Raw genomic sequence first — 13,164 nt, 5'->3', positions numbered from 1 at the left:
ACAACTGTTTGTACAGGTAATATTGGGAATATTTACCACCATTTTAAATGAACATACTCAAGCATTTTAACATATAGGAATTTATATAAGGAATACATACTTATATGCAAAGAAAGAGTCAAGAATATTTTTTACTGTTATATTTTTAATAGTGAACATTTGAAAGAACAAGTATTTATATATTATTTAAAGATGTCATAGTATATTAAGGTACATTTAAAAACTACAGTAAATTATCTGTAATGGCATGAAAAGTTGTCCAAGATGCTTTGAACTGAAAAACAAAGTAAAAAAATCTTAATTTAAATAAAAATTATTAAACCATTTCCGAACAAGTCATACAATTAACCTTAGTCAGAAATCATTTTAAAAAATCTCCAAACCCCCAAATTCTACATTAATTGATTGTATTGTCTTACTACTTTCACTTATTTTTGTTATTCTTCTATAAAAGCAGTCATTACCAAAAAAAATGGAATATGTAAGAAAAGAAAAATAAGAACATAACAATGAAATACCAACCATTCTAGTGATAGTAAATTGCTTTGTGCATTTCTACTTAAATCCCTTCTGTTCACATAAACGTTGTTTTCAATCAAAATTAGGACTACACCTGCCTTTATTTAAGCTGTTTTTACTTGGCAATGAAAAATATCTGTAGAATGACTTCCCTTTCTTAAAAATAGCCTTTTACTATTAAATGTCTCAAAGTAAGAAGTAAATGGGCTTCAAATTAATTAGAAATTTAAAAAAATGTAAGTACAACATAAACTATTTAAATATAAATACTTATAAAAACAAATGCATTGTTATAAACTGGATAGGAAACTCAGATTCTTCTGGTTATCCTTGATTATTGTCAAAACCCACATATAAATTATTAAAAAGAAACATCTGATCATACTGCAAGGATTCTTTTATACTAGTATAAATAAATTCACATTTTTCAATAGTTTGGTAAGAATCTATTATATAAACAAAGCCAAATTTAAATATTTTCCTATTAGAATGTTACATTTTTTGATGATTCATCTAAATTTATACTATAGACACGTGTGTGTGTGTGTGTGTGTGTGTGTGTATGTGTATGTATCTGTACCTCATACAAATTTATATGAGCGTACTTTAGTTTAGTTGCCTATGCAGGATTTATTGCTTCCAATTGAATTTCTAGGTCAAAGAGTATGCACCTTAAAATTTTGATAGTCAAACTTGCCTTCCACACAAAGGTTGACATAATCTAAAGAATGCATGAGTGTCTCTGACACCATTTGACCCAGCTATCCCACTCCTCAGTTTATACTCAAAGGACTTAAAATCAGCATAATACAGTGATGCAACCACATCAATGTTTATAGTAACTCAACTCACAATAGCTAAACTATGGAACCAACCTAGGTGTCCTTCAACAGATGAATGGATGAAGAAAATGTGGCATTTATATACTATGGACTATTACTCAGCTTAAAGAAGAATAAAATTATGGCATTTGCTGGTAAATGGGTGGAGTTAGAGAATATCATGCTAAGTAAAATAAGCCAAACCCCCAAACCAAAGGCCAAATATTTTCTCTGATATGTGGATGCTAATTCACAATAAGGGATTGGGGGCATGAGGGAAGAATAGAGTTAGTTTAGATTAGGTAGAAGGAAGGGGAAGGGGGTATGGAGGTAGGAAGGATAGTAGAGTGAAACAGATGTTATTACCTTATGTACATATACGACTGCATGATCAATGTGATCCTACAATATGTACAATCAGAAACATGAGAAATTATACCCCATTTATGTATGATTTATCAAAATGCATAAATGCATTCTACTGTCATGTACAACAAATTAGAACAAATTAAATTTTTTTTTTTTAAACAAGAGTGCATGAGATTGCCATTTTATTCACATTCTTGCCAACCCTGGATATTTTCGTCTGGATAGGGGAAGTCAAAACTTGTAAAAAACATTAACTCCTTATTACCAAGTATAATATACAGCCATGTTTCAAAGTATAACACTACAGACTTTGTGATATGAAATTGTTTGACTGTACTAGGTCCCTAGAGATTTAATGAATTGTTGATGAGAAATTCAGGAGTACTGTAAAAATGTCATTATTTTATGTTGGCTTAAATAAACTATATTACCCAAGGTTAGAAATTGTGAATATTTAATTTGCTCTGGATACTACAAAATGCAATTTTCTGCTGACTATTGTGTTTTGGGTTTGTCAGTGAATATTAGTTGTGTTTGTATGCATTGTCAATGGTACACACTGGTCTTTTTAGTTTTGGGTTAATCGGGTCACCTCTTCTGTTTTATTGGTTCTTACATCATGAAATTTGATTACAGGGCAAGAAGGCAATGATGAAGTTCAGGAACTCCATGAACAATTCACAAAGAATGAACCCGTATCAACTTCCAAACATTAACAGTTACATGATGCCTGTACCTCCTCTGCCTCCTCCCCGAGATGGAAAAGTCACAAGGGAAAATAGATCTGAAACATGGAGGAGGAGATTTCGTCCAACCACTGCTCCGAATGGCTTAGAACCTCTCTTTCCCAGGGTGATTATGGAATGATTTTTTTCTTTTAATAATTTAACACAGATTACATTGCACAAAGTTTGATTTGTGGTAGAAGAATTTGGGGAGATTATATATAAAATGTCTCGCATTAAGAAATGCAATGATTTTCTTTCTGTAATTTTTTTGTTACTAGGTTTTGAACCCAGGGGAGTTTTACCATGAGTTAAATTCCAGCCTTTTTTTTTTTTTTAATTTATTTAATTAATTTATTTTTTTTAATTTTGAAACAGGGTCTCACTAAATTGCCGAGATTGGCCTTGAACTTGCTATCCTCCAGCCTTAGCCTTCCAAGTGGCTGGGATTATAGGCATGCACCAATCCACCTAGAGAGAAATGTAGTGATTTTCCTAAGTGTATTTGTAAGCATCAGTGAATCTGAAACTAAAGATCTGGGTAGTTCTGTTGAGTGACTAATTCAGCATAATTGATGATAGTAAACTCAGTAAGTTTTGTGGTCAATTTTAGTTTGAACTACCCCAATTTCCAAATGATTTATTCTTCTTAATTTGCTCATTCAAAGTATCTTAACATTTCCATTTGTGAAAATTCAGGGACTTAAATATACCTGGAAAATATGATATATCTTATCAAATTTTGTTTTTAATGATTTATGGCAAATTAGTGTGTAGTGCTTAGAAAAACATTTCTTTCAGTGTCTTAAAAGATGTGTTGTAGTTTGGGGTACTCACTTCCTGAAAGTACTAATAAAGAACATTAGAACTTTGTACAGATGCAGGCTAGTAAGAAGAAAAAAAGTTCACTTCATTATGTAAATATACAACCAGTATTAGTTACATGTAATTTTTGTGATTATTAGCAAATAGCTGGGTCAGATTTCACTGACCGAATCTTAGCAAGGGAAATATCAACATACACAGACTACTCTGGCTCTTCAAAGTCACCCTTACTCTCAAGTGCCTTTTTGGCCCCATGTCCGCATATCACTAGCAACAGCTGTCCTCACCTCTGGCATTGTCAAAAGACTGGGGTCTTCTTTCTTCTTGCTTGCTCAGATTTTCTTCATTCAACTTGATTTTATCAGTTCTCTCCCTTTGCTACTCTCTTTGACAGATCCCTCTTTCATCTATGAAGACCATCCTTTATCTTGTGTCCTTGATCTTTGACTCTTCTGTGGCTCCTGGTACCTTGCAGTATGCCTTCCTCCTCTCTGATTTGGATTTTTAGCCTTTAATATTCATCTTTGCCTCTCAACATATCAGGCCTTATATAGGGTAATTACACCCTTTCCTCATAGGCTGTAACCTTAGACTTCTGTTTTCTCCTTTCTTTCTCTGCAAAGTTCATGGAAGAGTAATTCACTGTTTCTTAGCCTAACAAACAACTCCACCTTCTGACAACAAAGTTTGATTTCTTCCTCCCATGATCCATCTCTGTTGGTCAGCAGCAGTTCTAGGACTCCATTGTCAAAGCAAGTCCTTGAGCACCAAGTCAAGCAGCCTTGGAGAGGGAGCATCATCCTCTTGCAGAGAGGGTCAATGAGTATTTGGAAATATAAAAGCTTCTACCACATCCACTCCCTTACTTTCTTACTCCGCATGCTGGCATTGGCTTCCCCCAGGCCAATGAACATACTCCTCGAAGAATGTGACCCCCCCACTTAGCAAAAAACTGTCACTTTCTCATCTTCTTCAAATACTTGAGTAGCATTTTATTTTCTGATATTGAATTACATGTCTGGGATAAATTCTGCCTGGTCACACTTTAAAAAATTCAAGTTTTCTGGGTGCAGTGATGCATGGCCATAATGCAGTGGCTGGGGAGGCTGAGGCAGGAGGATCAAGAATTCAAAGCCAACCCCAGCAACTTAGCGAGGGCCATAAGCAACTTAGCAAGACCCTGTCTCAAAATAATTTTTTTTTTTTTTAAAAGGTGGGCTAGGGATGTGGCTCAGTGATTAAATGCCCCTGGGTTCAATCCCTGGCACTTAAAATATAAAAATAAAAATAAAAATAAACCAAACCATTAGAATATTTTAAAGTTATACATGTAAGTTAAATAACAACCAAGCAAACACCCATGTAGACACCACTTTTTTAATGAAGTAGAAATTTATTATCACATTAGACTCAAGCCCCTATTTTCTGCCCCATCTTATCCCCTACTCCTTCATAGAACAACCTCTATATTGACATCTATGTTAACTGTCTCTGCTTTTCTTTAGAGTTCTGTCACTTATGAAACTTTTAGACATCAGTTCAAACCTAGCTTTGTAATAAAAGGACAATATTTCTGGGAGAAAATAAGCTGAAAGAATTGTAGAGTCAGAGCCTGAGTTTGGTTCCTTGATAGTTTTCAGAGGTCTTTGTCAGAAGTCAGAGAAGCAGGACATGAGTGTGTCCTGCCTGGGAAACAAGGGGCTGACCAGAATCAGGGTATCTGCTGAGGGCCCAATGTGGGCCAGACACTGATGTCCAGCAGGAATATGGTCAGGGCTTGGCTTCTGGAGCTGGACACCAAAGAGACAGCAGCAGTTTCTCTATCCAGTGGTCACAACAAGGAAGCACAAACCAGCATCTGAGCTCAGTTCCCTTGGGGGATCTACATTCAGTTTTTTAATTTATTTATTTATTTTTATTTAGCTTTAATTTTTTACAGACTGCATTTTGAGTCATTGTACACAAAGGGGGTACATAATTTCATTTCCATGATTGTACACAATGTAGATTCATACCATTTGTGTAATCATACATGTACATAGGGTAATGATGTCTGTCTCATTCCACCATTTTTCATACCCCCCTCCCTCTCATTTTCTTCTACATATTCTAAAGTTCCCCCATTATTCTCTCATTTCCCACCACCACTCCCATTATATATCATCCTCCACTTATCAGGGAAAACATTCAGCCTTTGGTTTTTTGAGCTTGGCTTATTTCACTTAGCATGATACTCTCCAATTCCATCCATTTATTTGCAAATGCCATATTATTCTTCTTTATGGCTGAACAGTATTCCATTGTGTATATATATACCAGAGTTTCTTTATCCATTCATCTGTTGAAGGGCATCTAGGTTGGTTCCACAATCTAGCTATTGTGAACTGAGCTGCTATAAACATTGATGTGGCTGTGTTACTGCAGTTTGCTGATTTTGGATCCTTTGGGTATAAACTGAGGAGTGGGATAACTGGGTTAAAAGGTGGATCCATTCCAAGTTTTCTGAGGATTCTCCACATTGCTTTCCAGAGTGGCTGCACCAATTTGCACCTCCACCAGCAGTGTAAAAGTGTGCCTTTTCCCCCACATCCACGCCAACATCTATTATTGTTTGTGTTCTTGATAAAAGCCATTCTAATTGGAGTAAGATGAAATCTTAGAATTGTTTTAATTTTCATTTCTCTAATTACTAGAGATGTTGAACACTTTTTTATATATTTATTAATTGCCTGTGTGTCTTCTTCTGTAAAATGTCTGTCCAGTTCCTTGGCCCAATTATTGATTGGGTTCTTTGCATTCATGTTTGAAGTGCAAAATGTGTCAGTAGGAATCATGGCTCAGACAGACTTTATCTAGTCTCTCCAGTTACAGGCCTTCAGTCTGTTTTTTTTTTTTTTTTTCCCCAGAAAACCTCTGTGTTCTCTCTTTGGAATTTCTATTGTGCCAGTGTTGAAACTATTAGACTGGTGTTCTAATATTTTTAGTTTTTCTGTCCTTTCTTCTTCTTTGTCCTTTTGTTTAACTTGTTGAGAGACTTCATCTTTATCTTCATACATTCTTCGGAGATTTTTCTTCTGCCACATTTCAATTCTAAAAATTCTTATGTGTTCACCTAATGTTACTTTTAAAAAATATCTTATTCTTGTTCTGTGAGATTTTAATTATTTGGTTATTTGTGGAGACTGGTTTTGTGGGCTAGTTTATGTTCAGTTTTTGGAAAGGATGGGATTTCTTAAATTCTGGGAGGAGGGTTCTATAAACGTCTAAAAGATACATATTGTGTCATTCATATTTTTATTTCCTTATTTTTTATCTGCTTGCTCTCCCAATTCCTGAGTTATAGTGATAATTTGTTCCCTGTAATTGTGAATTTGTTTATTTCTCCTTGTAATTATGCCAATTTTTGTTTTGTAAATGCTTATAATACTTCTTATATGCTTTCAAATGATTTATGATTGTTTTATCTTACTGTTGAAATGATCCTGTAGCATTAAAAATAATCCTTTCTATCGCTTACCTTTTGTCTTAAATCTATTTTATCCAATACCTAGTGACAGTGTGATATATGCATCTATTTCTTTTACTTTCACCCTTTTGGCACTTTAGGTTTAAACTTCAGGCTTTAAGGCTGAGCACAGTGGTGTAAGCCTGTAATCCCAGCAACCTAGGAGGCTGACACAGTAGGATTCTAAATTCAAGACCAATATTAGCAATTTAGTGAGGCCCTAAACGACTTAGCAAGACCCTGTCTCAAAATAAAAAAAATAAATAAATAAATATGGACTGGGAATGTAGCTCAGTGGTAAAGCACCCTTGGGTTCAGAACCTAGTACCAAAAGCAAAAGGAAACAAAACAAAAAAAAACCTTCAGACTTTAAATGTAGTAATGCAGCATTTGGGTGGCTTGTATTTAATCCAATCTGAGACACTCTGTTCCATTGATGATTTTAGTCCCATTACATTTATTTGGTTTCATGGCATATTTAGATTTTCTTCCCCCATTTTAGTCTGCATTTTCTCTTTATCTGGATTTTTCTTTGATAGTGGCATTTTATGCTGACATTTCTTCTTCCTTGAAACTCTTCTCTCTTGGCCTCTAGGCACTCTGTTCTCATGGTTCTTTGCTATCACCTTTTACCTTTCCCTTACTCCTTTAGAGTTTTTCTTCAGAACTAAGTCTGGCCATCAGCACAAGCATCAAACTTAACACTTGTTTTTCTATTCACAATGTAGTCATTTATTTACATGGTTTAATAGTTTGCTGTGCGTCTCCTGCATTTGTTTTTGGCCCCAGATCCCTGAGGCAGGGATAAAAAATAAATCTGTCCAGTGGGGAGAGTTATACACTTTTACACAAGTAAATGAGCTTATTTTATTTAGACATAGAAAAGATTCATTCATCTCATGGCTAACCTATACATTAAAGTAATTCTATCATTCTGTGACTACTGCCAACTAAAAGTGTTCTTCAAATGCTATTAAGAAGGAAGGGAAGAAAGAGGTAAAAGACAATGAAATATGGTTTGCACCATCCAGCATGTTGCCTTAGTGCCCTGTTGCTTTGCCCTGCATTGTTCTAGCACCTTCAGAGCTTTATATAGCATTTTCAGGATCTATGAGATAGTTAGATTTTGCCCTGAGTTTTAACTTTACCCATCTCTAGATTTTTGTGTCCCCCTCAGTATTGAGAGAGCCTGGCCTTACTGGTTACCTACTCTATGCAGCAGCCTAATAAAAATGTGGATAGATAGACCCCCAAAATAGCTTCTATAAATGTGAGGATATAGGTTTTCAAATAATAACTTACGTAATGAGCGTATGTCAATTAAAAATACTAAAATTAAAACTTGTTTCTATTATGTATTTTGTGAAAAAAAAAGGGCAAAGAACTTTTCTGAGATTATTAATCAGGGCCTCTCCTCATGTCGCATTGAAATCTTCTATCCAGTTCCTGTGTCTAAAGAGCCCTGGGCAACTACAGGTGCCTGATGGATATGTCCTGCTGCCCCTTGCATTCAGCATTGTCACAACTTAAACTAATTTCTCCATTTAATTGCTTTATTTCTCTTCAAGCACAACCTTTTCTCTAATTTGGTCTCAAAATCTAGAATTCCTTTTTTCCTCTACCTCACACATTCAGTTAATTGCTAAGTCCTCTAGATCAGAGCTGTTCAATAGAAATTAAATGCAAGTCACATATATAATTTAAAAATTTTAATCACTGCATTAAAAAGGACAAAGAAAAACATGAAATAATTTTAATATTTTACTTAATCAAATGAGATATTTCAAGGAGGTAGTTTACATTTTTATACCATGACTTTGAAATTCAAGGAGTATTTTAACTTACAGTAGCACTTCTCATTGAATGAGCCACCTTTCAAATGTCCTCTAGCCAAATGGGGCAAATGACTGCTGTCCTGGCACAGCTCTAGTTGTGACCTTTACAATGGCTCAAGTACTGATAGATGCTTTTCCATTCTCATTGCTGCATCTCTAGTTCAGGGGCTTACTAACCAACTCTCAAAGTGACTATCACAATCATCTATATACTTTATGATTGCCTCTAAACCAACAAAGAGCTCAGTTTTGCTCTTATTGATTATGACCAACACTATCCTCGGGGCTGAAGTTACCAAGATGAGTAAGACTAAATCCTTGTTCTCAAAAGGATTGCAGTTGAGCCAGGGAGACAGAAACTTATACAGTTAACCATGAGACACTGTGATGTGTACCATCATTATGTGGCACAATGGGAACACAGAGGAAGTTCTGACTGAGAAGACTGGAGAACACCTCAGAGGGTAGATAGTATCTGAAGTTTGAGGTTTGAGTAGAAAGTTATCAGATAGAACTAACGAGCAGGTCAGGAGGTTAGGTGTGGTGGTATGTGCCTGTAATTCTAGGGGTTAGGGAGGCTGAGGCAGGAGGATGGTGAGTTGAAAGCCAGCGTTAGCAACTTACTGAGGGTCTAAGCAACTCAGGGAGCAACTCAACTCTAATAAAATATAAAAAAGGTCTGGGAATGTGGCCCAATAGTTAAAAGCCCCTGGGTTCAATCTCCGGTACCAAAAAAAAAAAAAAAAAAATCAAGAAGAGAAAAAAAGAATAATCAACATGCATTCAATTTTAGTAGATTTCTCAAAATAGTGCTAAATGAAATTTTCTAGAATAACTCCTGATGTGCTCCTCCCTTGCTTAAAACCTCCACTAGTTGCCCTTTGCTAATGAAAACAGCTGTATTCTTCCTGGCTGTTTTAAAATATGTGTGTGTATGAGAGAGAGAGACAGGGTGGGTGAGAGAGGAGAGAGAGAGAGAGAGAGAGAGAGAGATTCAGATATGGTAAGACCTATATATAGATGAGGAGATAATTGCCATTGAAAAGACAGTTCCTTACTTTCAATTTCTAAGGAGCTGACAGCCTGGTGCTTTAGTCAGGTCCACAGTGCCCTGACCAGGCACTGTGTTGCAACTAAGTTGACAGATAAATTAATCAAAACACTGCACCATGCAGGGACACACAAGGAAGCAGCAGTGTATGTAAGGAAGCAGAGGAAGTAAGGAGGAAAACGTGGGCAAGAACCTGTATTTTGGGGGGAAGGAATGGACAAGGCTGTATAAGTAAGTTTGGGATTGGATGAATAATTTCAGTGAACTCTGGGGAGTGGGGGCTCCCCTAAGTTGTCTATTACCTGGCCCTGGGTGGTTATGGCAAGATATTGACTCCAGTGTGCCTTGTAGAGGATGTGGGGTGGCAGATGTGGACTCAGAGTTGGTTAGTTTGCAAATGAAAAGCTTTCTCTGCCAAGTCCTTTAATATCCCTAGGAAGTGCTTAGCCCTGGTGGACAGGCATCCCTAGGTCACTAAGGCCCCAGATGCCAAAATGTCAGAATAAGTCATACTTAATACATTGGCATTCAAGGCCTCTCAGATTCTGGTCCCTTTCCTGCCTTCTCCCCTACAATTATTCAGGCCAGCCTGAATTGTTCTCTGCTTTCAACTGGTCCACTGCTGCTCCCCCACCATGGTTTTTCTTTTTTTTAAAACTTTTGCTGAAAATTAGCTCACTTCCAAATCATCTCTTTATTGTTTTTTCTCATTTGATGGCCTGCTGGCATATGTTTGCTGTTAGTTAACATTTAATAAAATATGAAATTTTATATTTAATAATGACAATAATTAGTTTACCTATAATTTAATAGGCCTTTAGTATATGGTAGCAATTTTACTCAGTTTTTAACATAAATATTTCATCTAATGCACACAGTAAAGCTAAGAAAGGACTTAATACTTTCTCCATTTCAGAGATGAAGCAACTAAGGCAAAAACAGTTTAAATAACCTCCCTGAGGTCACAGAAGTAATTATCACAGGTTAAGCATCCAGTTCAGCAAGCTGACATTTGTATTCCTCACATCGAAATTATATGAAACTCATTTAGGAGATTTTTCCCTTCAAATCTCTGAAGATATTAATTGTCATTGGTCAGGAATTTCTTCAATACAGAGAGCAGTTAGCTCTCTTACTGATGTTGTATTTTCTTTTTTCTTTTCTTTCCTTCCTTCCTTCTTTCCTCCCCTCCTTCTCCTCTCCCCTGTACTCTCTCTTTTTTTTCTTTTTCCTCTTTTTTTTTAACCAGGGATTGAACCCAAGGGTGCTTTACCACTGAGCCATCTTCCCAACCCTTATTATTTTTCATTTTGAGACAGGGTCTTGCTCTGATGCTTAGGGCCTGGCTAAGTTGCCAAGGCTGGTGACTGGCTTTGAACTTGGGATCCTCAGCTTCCCAAGTCCCTGGGTTTACAAGTGTGCACCACCACACCTAGCTTGATATTTCTATTAGGAAGGCAAATGCTCTTTTTCTCATATTTTCTGTGAGTACCTCAGAGGTAAGAAAGATGTTTAATCACATCCACCTTCCCAGACCCTCAGAGGCCTCTGCTCTCCAGTGTTTATCTATACATTATTAAAGTATTCAACCTTTTCCTCTTCTAAAGGTTATTGATAGTTCTCTGACATCCCTTACTCTAGATACTCATGAACTTCTCTTGTTCTTCACTTCTACTCCTGGACTTGAAGACCATTGAGGACAGTCATTTGATTTTGCTTACATTTCATCAAGTATATTTATTACCAATATGTTCATAATTAGGTATTATTTTATTATCTATGCAAAAAATTAAACTCTTATTCTTTCCACCCTCAGCACATATCTTGGAAATCAGGGATGACTTTCAGATATAGTTTCTCTTCATTCAACAAAAAAAAACACTCACAAAGCTAAGCCTTTGTTAGAAACATTGCTTATTCTTTTGACTCAATTTAAGATTTTTTTTTTTCACTTTCTATTATAGTCAGCGTAGTATCTTGGCATTTTTTATTTTTGGTTTTCCTCACCAGTTGCTCCTGATTTGAGAGTGAAAAAGGAAAATAGCATGATTTCAATATGTGATAAATCAACATATTTCATGGTAGGATTGATTCATTTTAGACATTTTCTTTTAAACAATGGTTTTGCTTGAAGTTAACATTGTAGTTTAGTAACTACACAATCAACCAGGACTTGAGAAGCAGTTTAAAAGCAGACTGGCCTGACAGTCTTAAGAGTTGGCCCTGTGAACAATGCATTGGAGTAAAGGAGAGACCAAAGATGGCTCTGGGTGCCGCTGCAGTGGTTGGAGTTCAAGGATGGACTCTTTATAAAAGAGTCAGATTCTCAGCCTTTTCACCCAAAGCAAGAGCCAGCTGGATTATTTCTAGCTCCTACTCACTGACTGAGTTCATTCTATGGAGGGAGGTAAGGAAAGGACCACTCAAGTGTCAACTTGAGATCCTTGAAATCTGGAGCTCTGATGTCTCCAGAAAGACTGTGATATTTGGGGCATATTGGGAGTAAGCTGGGAGTGTGAGTTATTGAGGAAAATGGACAGGAGGAAAGGGAGAGAGGAGGACACAGCAAGGTAAGACCAGCAATTAAGAGGACCCAAAGAACCAAGGGATTGTGGTGAGGAATGTCAACCAGCTGCTTTTTGAGCCCTGGAGTATGAGCACTTGTCCTCTTCCATGTGCCAGAATTTTCTCTCCCTAAGTTCAACAGTGTCAGTGCTGGCACTGCCTCTTTATGGTCAGGCTTTTGTATCAATCTTTATCAAGGATGAACCAACAAAGTTAGTGTTTGAATGAACAGAACCCTGTAAGTCAGTTTTCACGTTCTGACCACCACTGAATTCTGTCAATGTGGAAACCTTCATTGAATTTAGGGTGAAGCCAACCTACTGCAGCTTTTGTATCAGCAAAGGAGAGAAGGTGGAATGTCTCATTGTTTCATTTCTGTGTCCAGTCCTTATTAGGTCTCAGCACTGGTGAGACCCTGGGAGCATAAAGATGGATAAGATGTCACCCTTATCCCTCAGGAATGCAAGGAAATAGTTTCAATATCATGTGACTCATATAGTTATGGAGGCTTAGAGATTAAAAACAGATTGATACTGTTTGGGCCACTCCAATCAGGTCATCTACTGGAACTTTAAATGTAAACCAAGAAATTGCAATTATCAAGGGATGGCAGGAGCTAGAAAATGTAAGACATTTTATGTTTGAGGAATGTTGGAATTGATTATGCAGACATTGAGAATTGTTAAAGAACTTTAAGCAGGAGAGTCATGTGATTTATTGAGGGAAAACAGATCCATCTAATATCCGACAGGGAGATATTTGAGGGATATGTGATTGGAGTAGGGTAACCATGCATTCCTGTGTTGCTGGAACAATTCAAATTTCTGCCATTTTCCCCTTCTAGTATAATAATTAGTCGCTGTGTCCCACTTTGGATGATGCATTCTATGGACTCTACTACCTACGAGTTTATTGCAGTGGCCTAAGACTTTATAATGTTCCAAGTTCT

At 36.6% G+C, this 13,164-nt stretch overlaps 1 protein-coding gene across 1 annotated transcript in view; it reads left to right on the top strand.

Annotated features, from left to right (window-relative positions):
• The window catches only part of ERICH3 (glutamate rich 3), a gene marked incomplete at its 5' end in the record, with an annotated part of 119,276 nt that overhangs the window by 45,043 nt on the left and 61,069 nt on the right, over positions 1-13,164 (top strand). Inside the window, 1 exon segment of the mRNA XM_079145882.1 lies at positions 2,346-2,561. Within this exon segment, the coding sequence (XP_079002008.1) occupies positions 2,346-2,561 (216 nt within the window).

Source organism: Sciurus vulgaris, assembly GCF_902686455.1.
Source record: "Sciurus vulgaris genome assembly, chromosome: 1".
In the NCBI taxonomy this organism is placed as follows: Eukaryota; Metazoa; Chordata; class Mammalia; order Rodentia; family Sciuridae; genus Sciurus; species Sciurus vulgaris.
The sequence above is the reverse complement of the archived record's forward strand: the minus strand, read 5'-3'. Positions and strand labels throughout refer to the sequence as shown.